Below are 24,175 nucleotides of genomic sequence, written 5' to 3'. Positions count from 1 at the left end.
TGTATACAGTTGAACATATACCAATAACACAATAACTAGTCAGAAACGATGGGTTACTTATACCTATTAAAGGAACAACCCAGCAAGCAGCCAGCACAAGTCTAAACATATATTCACCAAACACAGGTGCATCCCATTTGATAAAAGAACAACTACTAAATCTGTAACCACAGATTAAACCCGACACAGTGACTTCAATATTCTACTCTCACCAACAGCACAGCACCACCATAAAAACAGACACATCAAAACAATAGGACTGAGGACCCAGAAATAAGCCATGTTCGTACAGTCCCCTAATTCTTGACAAAGAAGCCAAAAATACATATTGGAGAAAATACAGTATGTTTAACAGGTGGCGCTGGTCTCAATGACAGCTACAAGTAAAAACATGAAACCAGATCCTCACTACAATCCTGCACAAAACTCAACTCTAAATGCATCAAGGATTTCAACATAAGGCCTGATAGCCTTAACGTGACAGAGAAGAAAGCAGGAAATCCACCTGAACACATAAGTCAGAAAAGGACTTCCTGAGCAGGGCCTCTGCAGCACAGGCATTAAGAACAAAAATTGGCCAAAAGTAAAAAGCTTCTGTACAGCAAAGAACACCATCAATCGAGTGAAGAGGCAACCTATAGACTAGGTTAAAAAAAAAAAAAAAAAAAATCTGGAGATTGTTGCTTTCTAGAATACACAAAGAACTAAAAAAAAAAAAAAAGAGAGAGACTAAGAAAACAAATAAACCAATTAAAAATTGGAACACAGAACTAAATATAGAGTCCTTATAAAAAATGCACATGGCTGAGAAATACAATTTTTTTTTTTTTTTTTGGTTTTTTGAGACAGGGTTTCTCTGTGTAGCCTTGCGCCTTTCCTGGAACTCACTTGGTAGCCCAGGCTGGCCTTGAACTCACAGAGATCCGCCTGCCTCTGCCTCCCGAGTGCTGGGATTAAAGGCGTGCACTACCACCACCTGGCCGAGAAATACAAATTTTAATGTTCAATATCTTTAGTCATCAATTAAAACTACTTTCAGATTTTATCTTACCCCAGCCAGAGTGGCTAAGGCTAAACAATGTTACAAGCCTTAATTACTAAGGCTAATTAATGTTACAAGAAAAACAAAACAAAAAAAAAACAAAACAAAACATAGAAACCTACTGCTTTATAAGCAAACTAAAAGATACGATTAATTTTCTTTTTCTTTCTTTCCTTTTTTTAAAAACAGAGTTCCTCCATGTGACCACCCTGATCATCCTGGAAATAGCTCTGTAGACCAGGCTGGCCTCGAACTCATAGATCCACCTGCCCTGCCACACACACCAACCCCCAACACATAGGTGCTGGGATTAAAGTAGTGCACCACCACACCCAGCATGATAATTTTCTTAAAAACCTGGAACACAGGTACCCTGCAAAGATGGAGAATTCTGTTCCTAGATGCCATGTGGTTCGAACCCAAATGCCAGGTGTAGAATTAGTACAGCAACTGCTGACTAGGAGGCCCCAGAGGCTCCCAAAACAATGGAGGTTGATAACATTGCTTTTGATAACTCACTACAGCTAGGCAGTAAGACTATTTGGAGATACCACACCCTCTGAGTGCCTCAAACTGATAAAGCTGAAACTGGTCGGAAGCTCGCTCCTTGGTGGCTAGCAATCAATGTGTAGGAAGACTGACTCCATGCAGGATGCTGGGGGAGGAAAGGCATCAATGGCCTTAACCAGTGTGGACACCGAATCCTACAATACTGACCTGCGAGGCTAGATGTGTCTTCTGATGCAACAGAAACAGGACTATTTTGAGAGTCACCAACCACTTTCTAGTTTGATCTGAGGCCTACTCCATGCAAATGGAGAAATGTTTAAAGTGTCAAAAAGAAAAACAAAAGCTAAATAATAGTTAATGATACACTATGGATTGTTCAATCAAATATTCTTTAATACAGTCTGGAAAACACACTTATCTTAAAGGTAACATGTGATAAGAAGCGTAGCTCTAAGAAGGATGTCACCGGAAGAAAACCCATATTCACATGGGGCGGCCTTTTCCTAATTCTACACACCTATGACGTCAATCACATGAAGTCTCAGTTTCTGCTGCAGTTCTGTTAGGACAGAAGCCAGAGCAACTTGCGACTCTGCTATTTTTATAGTTTGCTTCACATCATTTGCAAAGGACAACCAGAGTTTGCCAAAGTCTTCAGTTGAGATCTTTAATGGTCTGAAAATAATTTTACAAATTAGTTTATGTTGTTAAGAATATAATGATCTTGAACAAACACATTCCACATGACTCACAGAAATGAAATATATTCGTTATAAATCTGGGTCCCAAGACATTTATGCTTTTAAACCAGGTACGATTAGAATGCTGAGTGTTACCTTCCCACCTGATAGAGTTACTGCAGCAGAAGATAGTGAACTGAACTTTTCCTTTCAATAATTCATTCAATTTTGTCTCTTTTTAGATATTAATCCCTCCAACAGGATTTTACCAAATAACTTCAGAAATTCTCAATATAAACTACTCTATCACATGTACTTTGGATTTGGGGAATAATGAAATTTCTGTCAAAGTGATACACAAGAGAATCAATATAAAGAACTTTAAATAAATTAGCCTAAGTATTAAGACTCTATCAACACACACACACACACACACACACACACACACACACACACACTACACACACACTGAAATAATTATGTTATATGAATGCCAGGAACATCTAGGGGGTGAATTATAGACAACTTTTATATTCTATTTATATTTTTATAACATTTGAATTTCCGTGATAAGTACACATTGATTGTATAGTTAAAAAGTCCTACATTTAAAGATACAGAAGAATTTATTTTCTGCCAGAAATAACATGCCAGAAAATATTTACCTAATAAAATCTAATAATGATAAGTTCATGGAAAATTCCAACTGAACAGAATGTGTATCCATCATCTGATAATTTATAGAACCAGAGAGTGTGCCCTCTACAGCCGGGCTTTCCATCTGCACACCATACTGAAAGGATTTGGTGCTTTCTGTTTCCACCCCAGGCAAACAGCATTCAGGTTGCTCAATGATCTGTAAATGAAAGTAATAAAAATCCTGAAGTAAGTGTCAATATACTGTTATATGGATAACAAACTTCTATTTAAGCGGTAAGGACTAAAGCACACGAATGTGGGAAATTGACAAACTACATTATGAAAACTAACAAAAATTCATGTTTAGTGAATGTCTGGTCTACAGAGTGAATTCCGGGACAACCAAGGCTCCAAAACCAAAAAAAAAAAAAAAAAAAAAAAAAGTCACTAAAACAGATAAGTAATACTGTATAGGTCAAAATTATGTAACAGATTAGTATTCTAGCTAAAGGTAGTTTATATATATATATATATATAATATATATATATATATATTTTGGTTTTTTTTTTTTTTCGAGACAGGGTTTCTCTTTGTAGCTTTGCGCCTTTCCTGGAGCTCACTCGGTAGCCCAGGCTGGCCTCGAACTCACAGAGATCCACCTGGCTCTGCCTCCCGAGTGCTGGGATTAAAGGCGTGTGCCACCACCGCCCGGCTAGTTTATATATTTTAAAGGTTATTAAATTCTAATCTGGCACCAGAACTCTTTCATGAACAGTGCTGGGGAACTGAACCCAGTGTCTATGTGCTAGGCAAGCACTCTTCCATGGCTCCTAACACCAGATTCTTCTTCTCTTCCTCCTCCTCCTCTTCTTTTTCTTTCTTTGTTTTGTTTTTTGAGACAGGGTTTCTCAATGTAGCCCCCACTGGAATTCGACCAGGCTGGCCTGGAACTCACAGAGATCCGCCTGCCTCTGCCTTCCAAGGGTTGGGATTAAAGGCGTGTGCCACCACCGCCTGGCTACCACCTGATTTATAACAATCATACAGTTGCCTTCCCTTCTCTCTCTAATCCTACTCAACTCTACTGGTACAATTCAGACAGATTTTGTTTGTTTTTTAAAGTTCTGCAAGTAAACCTGCTACATGTATGTATTCAAGAATTCCTGCCCTGGTCAATGGCCCATACAATATCTCATTCAATATACTGTAGCTCACAGAAAAAAATGGCTAGCTTGCCGGGTGGTGGTGGTGATGGCAGTGGTGGTGGCAGTGGTAGTGGTGGTGGTGGTGGTGGTGGCGGTGGCGGTGGCGGCGCCTTTAATTCCAGCACTCGGGAGGCAGAAACAGGCAGACCTCTGTGAGTTTAAGGCCAGCCAGGTCTACAGAGCGAGTTCCATGAAAGGCTCCAAAAGCTACACAGAGAAACTCTGTCTCGAAAAACAAAAAACAAAACAAAACAAACAAACAAACAAAACCAAAAATGTGGCTAGCTTTCTGACACCTGCCTGTCAAATGTCACAACTGTGGCAAGAACACTTATAAAAATGTAGTCAACAAACTTTCAGAAGTCACCGTATAGCATTCTTTTGGAGTTGTGGAAGAGAATGATGCCCGAGTACTGAGTATAAAATAAGAAATCAGAGAGGCCAGGTGGTGGTGGTGCACGCCTTTGATCTGAGCACTCGGGAGGCAGAGCCAGGTGGATCTCTGTGAGTTCGAGACCAGCCTGGTCTACAGAGTGAGTTCCAGGACAGGCAGCAAAACTACACAGAGAAACCCTGTCTTGAAAAAACAAAACAAAACAAAACAAAACAAAACAAAAAAAAAAAAAAAAGAAAGAAAAGAAAAAGAAATCAGTATATGTTTACCCCTTCATATTCTTTTTTCTTAGTGCTCTATTTGACTCTGTTGAATAATCTGAAGTGTTAATTTCAGTGAATATGACAAGAGTGAAGACAGCACTTAGAGAATGCGTGAAGAGAGATCATAGAAATACCAAGAAATACGGAACACAGGATATGCACCGAATGCTATCAGCATGCTGCAGCTATCAACCAGTGAATTCTTTACAGGAACACGATGTTGAGACCCTTGCTTTCAACAGGAAGAAACCTAAGGAACCTGACCATGAAACATGGCAGGTACGGCACAGGAGCGAGATCAACATCAAAGCAGTGTGAGAAGGTGTGTTCTTTGGTTGGTTTCGGGGTTTTGAGACAAGGGCTCACTTTGTAGCTCTGGCTGTCCTGGAACTCACAGAGATTCTCCTGCCTCTGTTTCTGAGTGCTGGGTTTAAAGGTGTGCACCAACTACCTTCTTCATTATGCTCCACAGAAACTCACTTTATATAACATCTACGGCCTTCTCAAATACATTATTATTAGGTTTCCTTTGTTTCTTTAGAGTAATGTATCCTGAATCCTGGTGTTTTTTGTTTTTTTTTTTTCCCCTGAGACAGGGTTTCCTCTGTGTAGCTTTTGGAGCCTATCCCGGAACTCACTCTGTAGACCAGGCTGGCCTCGAACTCACAGAGATCTACCTGGCTCTGCCTCCTGAGTGCTGGGATTAAAGGAGTGCGCCACCACTGCCTGGCCTGAGTCCTATGTTAAGGAAGAAAGGAGGATATGGAACAAATTCATAAGGTATTGGAGGAAAAGGCAGAAACACTGAGTAAGCTTTATTAAGGCAGAAAAGATAAATTATCCTTTGTCTTACCTTGAAGTTTTCCATAGGAAAAATTTCTAACTTAGCATTTGTCAATTCTGAATCAGTCTTACTAGTGAGTGACCAGATCATCAATAAACAATCATCCTTCCAGATTTTGTAAGAAGACACAGACACTGTGTCATTACTACAGATTTCCACGAGACTTGAATGCCCACACTCAGGAGTTTCTTCCAACAAAGAAGCTAAATGGATTTCCTTGACAGCTGGAGCTGCAGAGGACGAAGAGGGGTGGAAAATTTCCATGTTGTCGTCAGCAAACAAAGAAGGAGCAGGCAAGCTGACACCCGAGAGCTGGCCAGCTGAGGGCAGCTCTGGACTGAGGTCAGTGTCTCCTCTATCCAAAGTATTCAGACAGTCGTCATCCCCGTGGGCCACGTCTGATACAGAGCTAAAGGTGGAGGAGGTAGGGTTATGAGCACTGGGTGTCTTGTCATTTTGGGCTACTTTGAATTTTGATTTCCTCCTGAACTTGTGAGACACGACATCTGCTTTTCCCAACTGCAAAAATAAAATATAGTAATATAAAACACTATTTTACTAGTCATGAGCTTTAAATATCTTCTATAATTTCAAATGGACAATATATTAACACTCAGAATCTGTAAAGCAAAGATTGGCAAAACTCAGATGAATAAAATGTAAAACCCTAAAATTCTTAAAGCTATCAGCTAAATTTTACTTCTGACTTAAAAAACAAATTGCCTGGCATGGTGGCACACACCTTTATTCCCAGCATGCAGGGGGCAAAGGCAGTCAATCTCTGTGATCAAGGCCGGCCTGGTCTATAGAGTGAGTGAGTTCCAGTCTAGCCAGGGATACACAGAGAAACCCTGTCTTGAAAAAACAAAAACAAAAACAAACACACAAAACACCACTTTTAAAAACCATAGACTTAGAAAAGGAAATACAATAAGGTCAACACTTGGTTGTAATAGTTTTACAAACTATTGTTTGGTATCCTTTACTACATTACACAATTGGACAGCCTAGCTATTCTTTTGTTTCCAGAGCTGTCTTATAGAATCCTAAGTTACCCCTGACCACAAAGAGGACCTAAGGTGTGTTTTAATAGTCTACAATAATTGTGATTTCATGGCCTGTTAGTAAGCAGAGAAGAAAAATTGGTTTGACCTCAAAAAACAAATGTCAGAGGCTGACCAGGAAAAACATTCTGTAACTAGTGATGGTTACCAAATCTGCCACTACTAATCTAACTGAAGAACAGTCTGACCAGATCTACGTCAGCAGAGCCCACACACAGACCACTATTACTGACAATCTTCAATCAAGTCCCTTGCCCTCAGAGAATTCTCTCATCCACCGTTGTCATTCTTGTTAGTTTGTATGGACCCTGGTCCTGTGTTAGCAGACTAGACTCAGAGAATAACTTGTTCAAGGTGAATAGATGTTCTCACTTCAGTGGTATAAAAACTGTCAAAAAAAGAAAAAAAAAGAAAAAGAAAAGAAAAAAGAAGAAACTATGTCACTTGACAGGTGGTGGCGCACCCCTTTAATCCCAGCACTTTGGAGGCAGAGGCAGGTGATTCTCTGTGAGTTCGAGGTCAGCCTGGTCTACAGATCAAGTTTCAGGACAGGCCCCAAAGCTGTTACACAGAGATACCCTGTCTCGAAAAACAAGAACAAAAAACTCTGTCACTCACAGTCCTAGAGCTGGAAGACGATGACTAAGAGAGCTACAGGAGGCATTTCCACCATGTGTAGATGAAATCCAGTTCTTGCTTCCAGCAGAGAGCAGAGATTCTTACAGGAACGTAACAGATAACTTACCAAATTGATTGTATTTTCTGGTCCAAGCCCAACAAATAATGAGGAGGCCAACAGCTGCCTTTCTTTCTCCTCTGTAGACTGGACAAGGCCTTGAGCTTGGTCCTTCCTGGCTGTGGCTTGGTCTACATTCTCTGTGGTGGCGCCCTCTCCAGGAACATGCGGCACTTCGGTCTTATCCCCAGTTCCACTCTCCTTTTTGGGGAGATAGCCCTCTTTACCCCATAGTTTCTTTACGCCTTCCAGCTTCAGGCTACTTGTCCTAAGGAGATTAAGGAAGAAAGTCAATTTAAATGATTGCTGACTAGGTAGATCCTTGATGCATTTTTTTTTTCCCCCCAAAACATTTTGCTATGGCCTTTTAAAAAACAGCTTTCATTTAATTTTATAGGCCAGAGGAAACCTAGATTTTTAAAATGTATTTTCATTAGAGCCAACTTCCTCCTTCCCTCTAGCAAAATAATTTAAAGTACCAGAACTCTAGATCTGGTTAAAAATCTCAGACCATTTAATTTTCACTTAATTACTTGAGTGAGTTACAGAAGAAAAGAAGAGCTGTGGACCTGTTCCTCTACTTGCTGTTCTAAGACACCTTGACCTTTAACTCTGATGGCCCAAGATATAAGATCTCAGCCACATGAGATCCAACCTCAATCATAAAATAGTAATTCATAAGCACAAATTCATCTTAAAATCCACTGAAAGCAAAACATTCATATATGCACCAATATATAAACTTGTTAATACAAAATAGTTTTTTTTTTTTTTTTTCCGAGACAGGGTTTCTCTGTGTCGTTTTGGTGCCTGTCCTGGATCTCCCTCTGTAGACCAGGCTGGCCTCGAACTCACAGAGATCCGCCTGGGCTACCAAGTGAGTTCCAGGAAAGGTGCAAAGCTACACAGAGAAACCCTGTCTCGAAAAACCAAAAAAAAAAAAAAAAAAAAGGCAGATGCTCAGCCCAAAAATCCTAAGATGAAACATATAGGCAAAATAAATAAAATAAACAAACAAACAAAAAAATCTAGGATCAAATTAAGCAAGTGAATTCAGGGGCTAGACAGGTAGCTTAGTGGTTAAGAGCACTGGCTGATCTTCCAGAGGACCCAGGTTCAATCCCCAGCACCCACATGGTGGCTCTCGACCATCTGTAACTCTAGTTCCAGAGGATCCAATACTCTCTTCTGGCATCTGCAGGCACCAGGCATAGGCACAATACATAAACATACACTCAGAAAAATCATCCATACACATAAAATTTTTAAAAATTTAAACAGAATATGGATTCACATAATGTCACCAAAGTTACAGCTATGAGTCCACGAGTTCACAGTGACTAATATAGTCATCAGTACTGACTGAAACAGTCCAAGATCACCTCTATCACTCTTATTAAAAACCTATATATCAGGCCAGGCATTGGTGGTGCACAACTTTAACCCCAGCACTGGGGAGGCAGAGGCAGGTAGATCTCAGTGAGTTTGAGGCCAGCCTGGTTTACAAAGTGAGTTCCAGGACAGCCAAGACTGTTACACAGAGAACACTCTGTTTTGAAAAATCAGAAGAAAAAAGAAATTCTAAATTGGGCTTGACTTTATTCTCAGCTTACCAAGGACTGTAGAAGGAGAACAACTGTCTCACCTTGAAACTGACTCACTGTAAAAAAATCAATCGTTACATCCATTTTCAGGGTAAGATACGCTTAGCACTTAGTTCCAGAGCAGCAGGAGGAAGCAGTTCTGGGGCCTGCTTGCCTCAGAACTCTAGAGATGGAAGGTCCAGGCTGTGCGACTGAGTCCATAGTCAGAGAAAGGAGTCTCAGGTTCCAAATTATTCATTAGATTAGGCTTTGTGCCCTAAACCAATGAGATGGGGGATTTGAGAAGGGGCAAGTCCTAGCCTATGGGAAGACAGGAATTTCTCTCAATCGGAACTTTCTTTAAAAACTTTTTAAAAAGATTCTTTTATTTTATGTATATTGATGTTTGTATGTATATCTGCACACCAGAAGAGGCCATTGGATCCCACAGACGGTTGTGAGCTGCCATGTGGGTGCTGGGAATTGATCAGGACCTCTGGAAGAGCAGCCAGTGTTACTTAACATTGGGACTTTAAAAACCACTGTCTCGGGCCAAATTAGTGCAGCAGTCATTTTTGCCTTTCCCTATGCGGGTGCAGAATTGTATATTTAAAGTGCTTCACTTTCACTAGTCTCTCTAATTGTTATTATCTTACCTTCAACATTCACCTTACCAATTACCACACAAGTCCCTAATCTGAAATAATGTGTGAACTGCGATCTTTGAAAACTTGGATCCACCCTTCATATTCTACTGAAGTAATAAAGCACATAAGATGGACATATGGCATAGAACTCACAAGATCAGCCTCTCACACCCTGAACACTGTTTATTCTGTATACTTTCTCCCTGGGTCTGGAGGACCTCCATCCCTACTTGTTGCTTTGTTCTGCTTGAGACACTTAACAGCCATTACCTCTACCATCACCAACCCACCAACCACGCCTGGATGCCAAAATTAAATGTTTAGGAAAGAAATTAAGGATGTTAGACCAGGGAGGGGAAGGATAAAAACAGAATTAGAACTCCTGCCGTTTAATCCACCATACCATTCTTCGTTCATCATATCTGTATCATGCTCTCCTGCATTCTAGGTGAGCACACTGCCAGTGAGCAGCACCCCATCATCCCTTGACTTCTCTTAAATAAACTCATTGACAAGGAGAAAGGCATTTTCATTACCTGGCATCGCATCAGTACACTAGCCATACTTGGTAAATTTAGCATGAGAACGAAGGCAGCAGCAATTAGTGTGTGCTGGGCTGCACTGTGTCCTTCATTACACTATCTCACTTTATTAATTTCAATATGCTTCTGAAAATAATTTAGTTATATCACAAACATTAAAGTATGTTTAACAGAATGAAATACATATGCAATGGTGTTAACAATTTTCAAAGTGGCCAAAGAATCCCTGAAAACATTTGGTGGGGTCATGCACATCAGTGTGTTAGAGTGTGCTCTCATTCACATGCCATGTAGAGGACAAATCAAGTGTTTTCATCTATCAGTTTTTAAAAAAATACAATCATTTATTTTTATTTTATGTGCATTGGTGTTTAGCTTGCATATGTCTGTGTGAGAGGTCAGACCCCCTGGAACTGGAGCTATGGACAGCTGTGAGCTGCCGTGTGGTGCTGGGCTGTGAACCCAGGCCCTCCTGCTTGCTGAGTAAGTGCTAAGTTCTCTCCCCAGAGCTCTGGAAGTATTCTGAGCCAAGAACAGAGCTTCCTTAGACATCCTCGTCCCTGTATCTGTCACTCTTCTCATAAGGTGATTACAAAAAAGATTTTCCAGAGCATGACATAAGTAATAAGGAATGAAGACTATGCTTGATACTTATCTGGTATATAAGTTCCAATGTGCTTCCTCAAATTTTATAATATGTGGTCATAATATACGCTATGTACAAACCTGTTTATTATTTTTAATGAATATGTATGTGTGTCTATGTGTACGAGCACATGCATATGGGTGCCTAAGAGTTCCCGGCAGCTGTGAGCTGTCTGATGTGGTTCTGGGAACTGATCCTCTGCAAGACAACACAGGCGCTAAACTCTGGGCCATCTCCCCAGACCTCATGTGACAATATTATACATGGCTTATGCTGTCTTGGAAGGAGGCAGATAAGCTCTTTTTTTTTTTTTTTCAAGACAGGGTTTCTCTGTAACTTTGCGCCTTTCCTGGAACTCACTCTGTAGCCCAGGCTGGCCTCGAACTCACAGAGATATGGCAGATAAGCTCTTAAAGTCTAAGACAAAATATATAGCATCAGAATCTTGAAACCAATCAATAGAAGCAAGTGAAACAAAATCTCATGTAGAATATAGCTCTCAGGAACAATGGTATTACTAGGAACAATGATATTAAACACAGTCACAAACATGTCTCTTCTTTTTCATTACTTGAAAATGAAAACTTCTTAGAAGTCATCCTAAAGTGAGCAAATAATAATCCCAAGGACACAAGCAGAGGCAGAAAGCAGGCAGGAGGCTGCAGGTAGTCAAGCTCACCAAATTCTCAACTTTGCCAAGAAACTTACTCTTTCAGTCCCGTTTCAGCACTGTTTCCTGAGATATCTGAGCCCAGAGAAATGCCAGCAGGAGACTGCCGTCCAGTGAAACCAGATGAAGAAAATGACAGTCCATAGGGTTCGAAATTGAGAACTATAATTTAAAAACAGGAACAGAGGTTCATATTTAAAACAAAGCATTACAGTGAAATTTATGAGATTCCATTCACTATTGAAATAATTAAAAGGCTGGAATCCAACAACAATCTAATCAGACATGTACAGTAAGAGTAAAGCAGCTGCCACTGATTTAAGTCTGCATATACCAGGGTAATCAGAGAGAAACTATCTTTCATTTTTATCATTTTCTCTCTTCTAGAAAGTTAAAAAAAAATTCAATTAGAAAAGGCAAATAAGCTGAGCACTGGTGGTGCACACCTTAAACACCAGCACTCGGGAGGCAGAGGCAGGAGAATCTCTGAGTTTGAGGCCAGCCTGGTCTACAGAGTGAGTTCTAGGACAGCCAGGGCTACACAGACAAACCCTATCTTGGAAAAAAGAAAGAGAAAGAAAGAAACAAAGATAGAGAGAGAGATAGATAGAGATAGAGAGAAACAGAGAGAAGGAAAGAGGAAAGAAAGAAGGAAAGAAAGAAAGAAGGAAGGAAGGAAGGAAGGAAGGAAGGAAGGAAGGAAGGAAGGAAGGAAGGAAGGAAGAGCCAGGAGGTGGTGGTGCATGCCTTTAATCCCAGCACTCGGGAGGCAGAGGCAGGGGGATACAAAGTGAGTTCCAGGACAGGCTCCAAAGCTACACAGAGAAACCCTGTCTCGAAAAAGAGAAAGAAGAAAGGAAGGAAAGAGAGAGAGAGAAAGGAAAAGGCAAATAATAAAAACAAAGCAGGCATATTGAGAAGTCGCTACTATCCTAAGAAAATAAAGAACGCAATAAGCGAAGGTGAGATGATGGCCATGTTCTGCGTAGTGAATGATTGCTGGACACATCTTTAACTAAAGGAGTGGACGGTGCCCTCAATGGGAATAAAAGAAACAATGTTTACTCAGTCACGTGCTAATTCTTTTTAATATGTATATAATTTAAATAAATTCAACAGAACCAGGAAATTCCTATTACTATTGTAGTGGAGCAGATGCCAAATACCCATTCCCCTTTCTTTTAAGTAGCAGAACTCTCCAGTCTTAGGTAGGTACACTGGCAGCTAGAGGAGATGTTTCTAGATTCTGCTGCCATCTGACTTCTGGTCAATTAAATTATACACACATTTTGAGTGCAACATCTGGGGAAGTCTCTGCAAAGAAATTCTCTTCTCCCATTTCCTTTCCCCTGCTGGTCACACTGAGGTTGGCTGCTCAAGTGCAAGCAGCCATCTTGAATCACACAGTGAAACAGCAGAGATGTCAGAACATCAAGGGAGGGAATCTGGAGTTCCCATAATTCCAAAGCTAACATCAACCTGGGAGAGAGCAGTAACCATATGCTTTGTGTAATACCTCACTAAACAACTAGATAAACATGACTGTAACTGGCCAATCCACCTCTTCAGACACCAGGGGATGCAACAAGTGTCACACAGAGTATGCAGAGCTGTGACTATCAGTAAACTACAAGTAAGAGTGAGAAGGGAGCGGGATGGTAAAAACTGGAAGATTCATCATCCAAGCAGATGTGTAAGATGGGGGCTCCCCCTATTTCATAGGAGTAATTCCCAGGCAACATGCAAATGACCCAGTGCTCTCCCTATTTCACAGGAATAATTCCCAGGCAACATGCAAATGACTCGGTGGTCTCCTCTTCACTAAGGTCACGGTACAAGACCCCCTCACAGGTTATGCTTCTGAAATATAAAGTTCTTGCCTTTGTGAGCTCCTTGTGACATCATTAATCAGATACTTTGCTAGAGAAACAATCTAATACACTAGACCATTCACAGTGAAAATGAGTCACTCGCCCAATGACCAGGGTTGTTTCTGGAACCTTTCTAGATATGCTCACACTATTCAGTGTCAGCCTTCACCAGGTGTGGTGGCACATGCCTTTAATCCTAACACTCTGGAGGCAGAGACGGGTGGATTGCTATGAGTTCCAGGCCAGCCAAAGCTGTAGCACAGTGACTAGCATGTCATAGATTCTTCCAAAACTCTAGAGTGGTAGTCGTCCCTTGGGCACCCATGCGAATGGAGCCTATGGCTTTGGGAATACTTTGAGGCTAACCTTTCCCCTGAGTCAGGACAAAAAATAGATTTAATGAAAAGCCACATAAGGTATAAATATCTGTAATCACCTCCCTTCATGGCTATAGTATCAACTGCACATTTCTAAAAGCTAAGCCCTGAGCCGGGTGTGTTGGAACACACCTGTAATCCAGCATCTGGCAGCCCGAGGCTAAAGGACCTCGAGGTCTCCCCCAGCCTGTGCTACACCGTGAGCACAGCCTGTCTCAGTGACAACAAAAACTGAACCCAACCCAAACAAACAAACAACATGCCCCTGAATCCACTAGATGATGAAAATATACCCTTTTCCTGAGAAAGCCGTTCCTCTTGGCGCTGGTGATGGGGCTTGTAAGGTGCTGCTCCCTTACTGAGCCCTTCAGCCACAAAACCATCCAGAAAAGATAAAGACGCATCCACCTGCATCAAAGTTAGGCAAAAAGCAGGATTAAAAAAAAAAAAAAAAAAAAAAAAAAAGCATGTACTTGGAGAACTAGACAGTATGGCGCATCATGTATCTTTTAAAGTTTTTAGGAGAGATCCTTCTTTGGGGTCTAGTTGGCCTGACTGTACTCTCTATAAGCCCCCCAGATCTAGGTTAAGTCCCACACCAGTGCCTACCGAGTTTGGCCATCCGTCTTGTGCCTCTACTGTGGGAGCCCGTTTTCGGGTTCCTCGTGGCTTTACCCAGCAGGTCTGCATAGAGGATGATTTGGACCACGGGCCTGAGTGCAGCTGTCTGAGATGGTCTGCACTTGGCTGTGCTGGGGGAGGAGGTCTTTTGCTTCACCCCTTGGTGTCTCCATAAATACCCTGGGGCAGAGACAGTTGGGGCCCGTTGGAATAGGTTCCAGCCCTCTCGAGGCTATCCTTTATGTTCTGTTTATCTCTCGCAATAAATCCTTCTATCTAATATTTCCTGCTGCTCACACTCAAGAAAACTTTGGGGAGCTGTGGGGTTGGTGGGTAAATGCCCCACACTCTACCAACCTCTAGACTTCTGCCAAGACCTGCCCTACCTGCTCACAACCTACAGGTTCCTCCCCATGCCACTTCCAACCTCTCCACCCAGCCATATCTTGTACACCCTTTTCCAGTGGCCAGCCAGGTAAGTCCACCTGATTCTCCCCTGCCCACACCCGTCCCAGTCCCCACATCTACCCTTAAGTTCCAGGTTTGACCAGGACCAACCCAGTACCCTGTGGCCACCTGACCTCATCTCATTTAAGCCACATTTCAACTTCTAGGAACAGTCCAACCTGTACATCCTGTGTTCTACTCCAACCTGTTCTGTCCGTATAAGACACAGAACTAAAAGAAGTCTGTGTACACACACCACACACACACACACATGAAATTTCCCATCTGGGCTGACAAGGTTCCCCTAAGAGGCACAGAAAAAGTTTAATAGCAAGCAGAGAAGCCCTCTTTTGAGTTGCTGGTCAAGGTTGTCCAAGAGACTCCTAAAACATACAGGTTATTACTATTGTCCTTGGTGCTTCCCAGAGGTAGACAGTAAGTTGCTATTGCTGAAGACACCATGTGTTTTGGACACAGGATCCAGAGGACCCAAGTTGTATCTGACCTTGTGTAGGATAGTTTTATGTCAACAAGCTAATGTCATCTGAGAGTAAGGAACCTCAATTAAGAAAATGTTCCTGTCTGGTGTGGTGGTGCATTCCTTGAATCCCAGCACTTAGGAGGCAGAGGTAGGCGGAGTTAGAGGACAGAGCAAGTTCCTGGGCTACACAGAGAAACTCTGTCTCAAAAATCCAAAAGTAAGAAAGAAAAAGAAAAAGAAAAGGTTGGCAGCCGGCAGTGGTGGCACCCACCTTGACCCCAGCACTCCTGTACCCAAGGCTCAGGGGACACTGAGGAAGAGGGGCAGAGAGACTGGAAGATCCAGAGATCAGAGTGCATGCTCTGAGACTGTGTCTCCTCAGAATGTCAGAGAAGCTATACTGACGAATGGAGGAATCCTGATTTGCTTTCTTTTTTTCTTTCTTTTCTTTTCCTTTTATAACGGGATGGAGGCTATGTGTGAGTGTGACCAGAAACTGAACCCCATGTCTCAAGCCATGGGGCCTGACTACCCCTAGGCAACGACCCCAGCAGCGGCCCCTTTCCTAGGACCTGCTCTTTGCTACACAGGAGTTCCGTCTGCCCTTCTCCTCTGACCACTCACTAAAACTCCTGAGTCTTACTCTTCTATGGGATGTGAATTTCACTGTTCAAATTCAAGACAAGGGCCCTGACTTGGTGGAAATGTTGTGTGAGTGTGACCTCCCAGAACCCCAACTTCTAAGTCAAGCCACACAAGGCTAAAGAGCCGGTTACCCTCAAGCACCCCTTCTCCTCTCCATACAGACTTTCCCAGCCTTTCCCGAATCTCAAGACTACAAGAAGCTACAAACGAGGCAGTCCCCTGCACCCATTTAGAACCAGGACTAAAGGGAACCTCTCCAATCTCTCCCCACCAACATGTGACAAACTGCAAACTCCATCACACACGCTACAGAAACTATATTTTGATACATTCCTTATTCATCATGCAATGACTGTTTAGGCAACACGATTTTGACAGAGCACAGGGTTCTTACCACTGTGTCTTCACAGGTCTGAGCACCTTGAAGCAAGCTCTTCATAAGCTCTACATCTTCCTGCAGATGTTTCAATTCAAATGCATGCTGTCTCAGACAAGTATTCAAAGAGATGGTGAATTCCTGGATTAATTTCTCAACTACATGAGAAGAACATGCTTGGGGCGTCAGCTTGGTCACTGCGGCAATCAACCAGGCCTTTGTTTCTGAAGAAATGGAGTCACTCATAAGTAACTTGTAGAGCCTGCTTATAACTCCCTCCGGACTTTCTTCATCTAAGAGGTGGGAATACTCTCCTAACACCTGGAGTAAAACAAAATGGTATAAATGGAAATACCAAGTCAGAGAGTACCATATCAGACCTACTGCTAGAATGAACTGCTATCTGTAGTCAATACATTTTTATGATGAACGTTATTAAAGAAACACTGTAGATTATATCAAGAACTGTATCCTTGCCGGGCGGTGGTGGCGCACGCCTTTAATCCCAGCACTTGGGAGGCAGAGCCAGGCGGATCTCTGTGAGTTTGGGGCCAGCCTGGTCTACAAAGCGAGTTCCAGGAAAGGCACAAAGCTACACAGAGAAACCCTGTCTCGAAAAAAAACAAACAAACAAACAAACAAACAAAAAAAAAACAAGAACTGTATCCTCAATACAAAAGAACTGGAACACATTAGTAACAATACGTAAAGTAAAATACCTTTATAGGTTAGCGTTCTTCTGAACTTCCAGTTAGAAACTGGTTTATTTTCCAGTAAGAATTTAGATAGGTAGGCCTTACATGTTAGTAAGAGTATGATTTTACAAAATACTGATTTCTAGTATTTCTTAAGGTCTCCTATAAAGCACAGGTTTCTGGGTTTCATCATTAGACTGTGTAATTTAGTGACTGTAGAGAGGACTCAGAGTCTACATCTGGACAAGCATCAGCCGACACTGACAAAGTCCACAGGGCTGTGTCAAGGACCACATGCTGGGCAGTGGTCACGCAGACCTTCAATCCCAGCACTCGGGAGGAAGAGGCAGGCGGATCTCTATGAGTTTGAGGACAGCCTACACAGAGAAACGCTATCTCGAAAACAAAACAAAACAAACAAACAAGAGAATACTGATCATGCTACATATACTTTTTTCCCCACATCTATTTACTCAAGTGACATCCATGATTGGTCTAACAATCAATCATTTTATAAATGACAAAAATTATCATCTTAGACACAGCTACTAAAATCAGCAGAACAGAATGAGCAGGGAGGGAATCACTGCCAGTGCCTACACAGCATCTGGGTGGCTGAGACAGTAGGATTGCCAGGAGTTCAGATGAGCTAGTGCTATATAGTGAGTCTCAGGCCAGCCAGGGCTACAGCAATAATCTGTCTCTAAAATAGTCCAAAAGGAGAGAATCTAAGCAACACAGTGAGGCACCAATTTAAAATACACAAAATACTGGATACAGCACTGCAGGTCTACAAGTACCAACTGATGAAGCACGAGAGTCATGATTCAAGGCCAGCCTAGGGAGCAAAGGGAGATCCTGCTCCTCTCAAAAGCAAACAAACTACAACAAAACAATTTTAAAAGAGGCTTTAATAAGTAAAAGACGGAAAGTTCCAGAAGAGCAGGTAACCTGAGTTCCATCTCAAAATCAATTTTTAATGGACTTCTGTTTGTGAGAAGATTATTTCCTCTTATTATTCCCATTAACTACACCCAAATGTAGTGGGTTATATGTAAAACATCAGTTTTATGTAAAACAAAACTGATATCAGTTATATGTAAAACATACTCAGAGGGTCTAGGAATGTAGCTCAGTTACTGTTTGCCTAGCACACAAGAAGGCTGGGGTTTGATACCCAGCAAGGATAAAACCAAGCATGGTGGTACATGCCCATAGTCCTAGGAAGTCGAGGCCAAAGAATGGGAAGTTCAAGGCTTCCCATGACTACACAGCAAGTCTGAGTCCAGGCTGAGATACATAAGACTGTCTTAAAAAAACAAAAAACAAAAACCGAAACAAACAACAACAAAAAATCACCCTTTACCAAAGACCAGACCAGTGAGATGGTACAAAGGATAAGTAAATAGTTTAGATATAAAAGTAAACATTGGGAAAGAAAACAGACAGCTGGGAAGAGCTGAATGATTCCTGGAGGAAATATGTTGTTATAATAATGTGCATGTAATAGGTTTTGCTCACCCAACTCATAACTTGAATAAATCTCTGTGGATAGAAAGTATTCTCCATATCTAATAAAGTAAGATAAGACTGAACTGCATAGACTCTTAATTGTTTATCTTCTGTCTCATCGTCAAAACCTATAAAGAAATTGAAACACCAGTTTAGTTTCCCTTAATTCCCAATGACTGTAATAAAAACATAATTTAAAATTCTTTACCAACCTTCTGCTAGCAGTCTCAGGAAGTTACTGAGGATATCAGGGTGCATTACATCTCCTCCCACTGAGAACACAGCATTCATTGTCTGAATAAACCACACATTGTCAGGAGCATATGTGTCCAGGGTTAAGAACAAGTCACTTCCTTATGACACTCACTGAAATCATCCCTTCCGCAACAACCCTTTAAAAGGAACTCCAATCCATGCCAGTGTGGCAGCTTATTTCTAACGTCTACCAAAAATGCTCTAAGACCCGGTTCTATATAACATCAAGCACTAGGCTTACACATAGCAGGTATAAACATGAATAATTTGAAGAAATGAGACAGCTGTCTGTGACAAGCAAATAATGGAAGATTCATACTGTTTGGGTGGGAGCTCCACCTCAACCCTTGGCACCCTGGCATCCCTATACCCAAAGAGTCTGGAATGTTTGGAAGGAGTCCAGTGGAAGGTCCATCTCGGCTTCCTTCCCCATCTCTTTCCCTAAACCGGCCCCTTCAGAGCCCACCGAACACAGCTCCTCCCCCAGAGAGGCTCAGAACCACTCCACAGGGGATATATAAACGGCATCCCCGAACACAGATTCATGGTTCTTCTGGTCTCATCCCCTTCTCCTCTCTGCAGGGCCAGGGAATCGCCCAGGAACGCTTTACCCATTAGACCTGGGCTTTCTAATTTGGTCTGCTTCGGTTTGTTGCAATGGTAGAGAGGTCTTCAGCAGGCCTAAAACTTATCACATACATATTCCAGAGAGGCTAAAGCTGGGAGCGTCCACCTGAGCCGAGTATTTAACCTCTTTGTAATGCCTCTGTCATCAGTTCTAAAGCCGACCACTGCTAGGTCAAAGCTATAACACTGCCTAGGCCAGAGTACATCTAACTAAGTCCCAAGTTCCAACAGAGAGCTAAAAAACCAACCCCCAAGAAGTCTCTACAAATTTCTGAGGCTTAAGAATCAAGAATTCAATTGCTGGGTCCCTGAACTCAATTCACAACTGGCCACATTTGTACCACCATTTCAAGTCAGTGCATAAAGGTATGTATGAGTCACAGTTGAAGCAAAGGATATTTCTCAGCCAACTCAGCTATTTTGCCAACTAAATTGATGATGATATACTCTTCTTTGCTCTGATGCAAATATTCAAGCATTTTCTGTACAATAACTACTACATTCTGTGCATTTGTAATTCTGTAAAGAAGTTCCAGAGTCTATTAAGAGAAATAAAAACATTATTATAAAACTATACATGATAACACCAATAAATATAATAAATGCATTTAGAATAAGCTAACTGTTCTGTTTCTGTAGAGATTTTCAGGAGAGTCAGCTAATAGGTGATAAAGAAACGCCAGTTTTGCTGGGGTTGTCGCTCAGTGATGGAGTACTTAATTGTCTAGAATATTTGAGGTACTAGATCCTATTCTCCAACACCACAAATTAAAAAAAGGAAAAAGTGTGAACTTGAACTAAGGTGGGGAGGAAGAGAGAACTAATAAGATGAAGTGATATGAAGGGAAATGAGGAAACCTGGTGGTGGTGGTGGTGGAATAGTGCTCTGAGGCTGGGAGACATCTATGCTCCTGAGAAGGGCCCTCAGGATCTACACGGTGACCAAACTGGGCACAGTAAGGAAACTGTTCCCCTATGGAAAGGCTGATATGTGGGCCACATATTGGAGCTGTGGCACAAGTTTGTTGTATTAAAAAGAAACCTAAAGTTAAAAAAAAATAAGCAATGCAAAATACTAAGAGTGATACAGTGGAAAGGAAACTGTTGAACTGTGTTCAACTAACTCTATTAATAACACAAAAATGCATGCTGTCTATCTGATGAAATAGATGGGCTGTATAATTATATTTTTTACCGTCTTTAGAGTCTTTTTTATTTTTAAGCTGTTTTAAAATATGAAATACATGTCTATATGTAAATGCATATATGCAAATAACATATTTAAAATACTTTTAAAATTTAAAATGCATAATCTTTTATTTATTTTTTATTTTTATGTGCATTGGTGTTTTGCCTGTATGCATGTCTGTGTGAGGGTGTTAGATCCTGGAGTTATAGACATTAGTGAGTCACCATGTGGGTGCTGGGAATTGAACCCAGGTCCTCTGGAAGAACAGTCAGTGCTCTTAACTGCTGGCCATCTCTCCAGCCCCCCCATAATCTTTTAAAAACTATAATTGTCAGGCATAATACAGTATAATTCAGTCAAGCTCCATTTTTAACTCACTGCTTTGAGGTTAAGGTATTTAATATTCTTTTTTTTAAGAAATGGGATTTATTTGTTTTTGTTTTATGTGTATGTGTTTTGCCTGCATGTATGTCTGTGTATTGTATGTGGGCCTGGTACCTGAAGAGCCAGAAAAGGGCATTTGATGCCCTGAAACTAGAGTTACAGATTTTGTGAACCACCATGTAGGTACTGGAAAACCAATCTAGGTCCTCTGTAAGAGCAGCAAATGCTCTTAATCACTGAGCATCTCTCCAGCTTTACATTCTCTTTTTTTAAAAAAAAAAATCCTCATAATAAGCTGGGCAGTGGTAGGACATATCTTTAATCCCAGCACTCAGGAGGCAGAGGCAGGTGGATCTCTGTGAGTTCGAGGCCAACCTGGTCTACAGAGTAAGTCCCAGGACAGCCAGGGCTACACAGTGAAATTCTGTCTCATAAAACAAAAAACAAAACAAATCCTCATTATAGCAGCCGGGCCTGGTGGTACACGCCTTTAATCCCAGTACACAGGAGGCAGAGACAGGCCTCTTGAGTTCGAGGCCAACCTGGTCTACAAAGCAAGTTCCAGGACAGCCAGGGATGTTACACAAAGAAACCCTGTCTTGGGAAAAAAAATCCTCATTATGTTTTAAATCTGAAATCAACTTCTTACTTTTCTTAAATAGGCCCCATATACCACTTTAAATGAAGATATAGTGATTTCTCTATAAGAGAATGAGCAGAGCTCTTTATGTAGATACCCAAAGAGACACTGAGTCAATTTAATAAAAGGAAGAAGTCAGAACAATATTAGACACAGAAGCACAACTTCTCTCCCATGAAGTTCAAATTATTATCTTATACTTCTACAAAATTCTATCAATTTTACTATTTAACAGTGAGTTCATTTAATAGCCATCATATATTATGTATTATATATAACTGGAGTATGTTTATTTTATACTAATATAAGAATCCAGAACTAGAATTCAGTTTCCATTGTCGTAGTACTTACATGAAAAAAATAATAAATCAGTAACTTCATATATATAACTGGACCTAAGCTTTCCAGTTCATAAGTTAAGGACATTGCTGTGGGCTGGTTATGGTGACACACCTTCAATCCTAGCATTGGGTGACTGAGACAGGGGCATCATGAGTTTGAGTCTCGCCTGTGCTACACAGCAAGAGCCAGGTTAGTAGTGTTTTGTAGAAAACGGACAGCTTTCCATGAGGGACTACTTGACAGTGAACAGTGGCCAGGGAAGGTCCCAGCTCCTACAGTGATGAATCACCCATGCTCATGCAAGAGACTCTGCCTAAACTCACGCTCACAGACATGATGGGAAGACAAGGGTTTCAGCTGCAGCCAGGGAGGAAGAGAGGGTAACAGGAGGTAAAATGACTAACATGCATTGTGCACAGCAGACTGTCAAAGAATAAAAACAAGATTTTAAAAAGAGGAAGAATTAAATATATATGAGTTAAAATATATTCGTATACATATACACATACACACACTGGCCATCATGTGAATCTCTCTTAAGAATAAAAAAAGTTTTAAAAACTTACCACTTTACACACACTATTCAAAATATTTTACCCCTCTTTTTTTTTTAAAAAGGAGATTTAAATATATTTATTTATATGGATCTGTATCTGTGTCTGTGTGAATATATGCCACATGTGTGCAGGTGCCTGGAGGTCAAGAGAGGGCATCGGATCCCTCTGCCGCTGGAGGGTACTGGGAACTGAACTCAGGTCCTCTCAAGAGCAGCAAGCACTTTTAACTGCTGAGTCATTCTCTCTTCAGCCCTAATTTACCTCTCTTTTAATAATGGGATCAGGGTGGTCTAGGCATTCAATTATGGTTATCTGGTGTTGAAGAGCCAGAGAAGGATCCTGCTGGATAACATAGGTAAGAGCCTTCAGTCCTAGAAATAAAGATCACATTATAGTTCAACGACCTGAAATACGTACCCAGCCAATCTCAAAAGCTCTCTCTCCAATTTCCATCATAAGAACCAATCACCTTACCTAAATACTTGAGGTTTATTTTGGGTGACAGAACAAACTTTCCAATGCACTTGACGGCCTTCTCAAGCAATTCTGATTTAGGGTAAATAGAATAGATTGTGTGCACACACTCAAACAGAATAGCTAAGGAAAGGAAATACAAAAATGACAGATATATTTCAGTACAACAGAAGAACAAGTTTGTGTAGAACTTGAAATAAAACTAACTGGAGGAAACGTTTCAGTCTACACCTTATTTATAAAAAATTTCTAAAGAAACAATCTTTATTTCATGCTAAGAAGTTATTTGGGTTAACACAGTACAGAAAATTTTGTCACCAGTAAAAAAAGTATTGTGTATTCATTCATACAAGTATATACTGAACCCATATATATGCCAGAAATGGTGTTAACACTACAGATACAACAGTGAACAAAACAGTTAAAAACTCCTGCCCTTCAGAAGCCCACAATCTAACACATACATTAAAAAAATACTTCCCAACACTCCTTGAATTCTCTAAAGTAATAAATTTTCAAGTAGTTCCTACCAGTATATAATCACCATCTTAGTATGCACAGCCATTTATTTCAAAGGCAGGGGTCACTATTTAAGAATCTTCAGGCTACTTTTTAAAAGTAATCTCTAACATATAGAACAGGTTATTAGATAACTTTAAAATGCTCGATTTTAATTTTCTGATAAAGTCAAAAGAATAACTACGATGATTAAAGAAAAGACAAATTCTTTCAGTTCATTTGGAGAACATGAGCCGATACGTTTTGTCGGGTAAAGAAGGGTCACTGAGGCTGGGGGCGGCTCAGTGGGTGAAAAGGGCTCGCTGGGTTCACCTCCCCAGCGCCCACACAAAAGCTGAGCACTGTAGTGCAGGTCTGCACCAGCAGCACTGAGGTAAGAGCATGGAGACCAGAGGAGGCTCACTGACCAGTTAGCCTGGCTAAGAGGTGAGTTCCAGGGTCAGTAAATAGACCTGGTCTCAAAAAAAGGAAAAGATGGGGGCTGGGAAGAAGGCTCAGAGGTTAAGAATGCTTGCTGCCCTTGCAGAGGACCAGAGTTCAGTTCCCAGCACCCACACTGGATAAATCCCAGCTCCAGGGCATCCAATGCTCTTTTTTGGCCTCTGAGGGGACCTGAATTCACACGCACAAACCCACACACATACACAAACACGCATAATTAGAAATAGAATAAGTTAAATTAAAAAAAAATGAACAG

At 41.1% G+C, this 24,175-nt stretch overlaps 1 protein-coding gene across 1 annotated transcript in view; it reads right to left on the bottom strand.

Annotated features, from left to right (window-relative positions):
* Positions 1-24,175, bottom strand: part of Ap4e1 (adaptor related protein complex 4 subunit epsilon 1) — a 59,852-nt gene that overhangs the window by 1,358 nt on the left and 34,319 nt on the right. The window contains exons 9-20 of the mRNA XM_028892697.2: positions 22,960-23,082; positions 22,747-22,856; positions 19,773-19,912; positions 18,704-18,816; positions 18,501-18,619; positions 16,303-16,605; positions 14,008-14,122; positions 11,505-11,628; positions 7,388-7,646; positions 5,588-6,097; positions 2,898-3,088; positions 2,070-2,227 (exon numbers count right to left, since the gene is read on the bottom strand). Coding sequence (XP_028748530.1) covers positions 2,070-2,227; positions 2,898-3,088; positions 5,588-6,097; positions 7,388-7,646; positions 11,505-11,628; positions 14,008-14,122; positions 16,303-16,605; positions 18,501-18,619; positions 18,704-18,816; positions 19,773-19,912; positions 22,747-22,856; positions 22,960-23,082 — 2,265 coding nt within the window. The remainder of the gene's footprint in view (positions 1-2,069; positions 2,228-2,897; positions 3,089-5,587; positions 6,098-7,387; positions 7,647-11,504; positions 11,629-14,007; positions 14,123-16,302; positions 16,606-18,500; positions 18,620-18,703; positions 18,817-19,772; positions 19,913-22,746; positions 22,857-22,959; positions 23,083-24,175) is intronic.

This window comes from Peromyscus leucopus, chromosome 4 (genome assembly GCF_004664715.2).
Source record: "Peromyscus leucopus breed LL Stock chromosome 4, UCI_PerLeu_2.1, whole genome shotgun sequence".
NCBI classification, from domain to species: domain Eukaryota; kingdom Metazoa; phylum Chordata; class Mammalia; order Rodentia; family Cricetidae; genus Peromyscus; species Peromyscus leucopus.
This window is presented reverse-complemented; position numbering and strand designations above follow the sequence as displayed.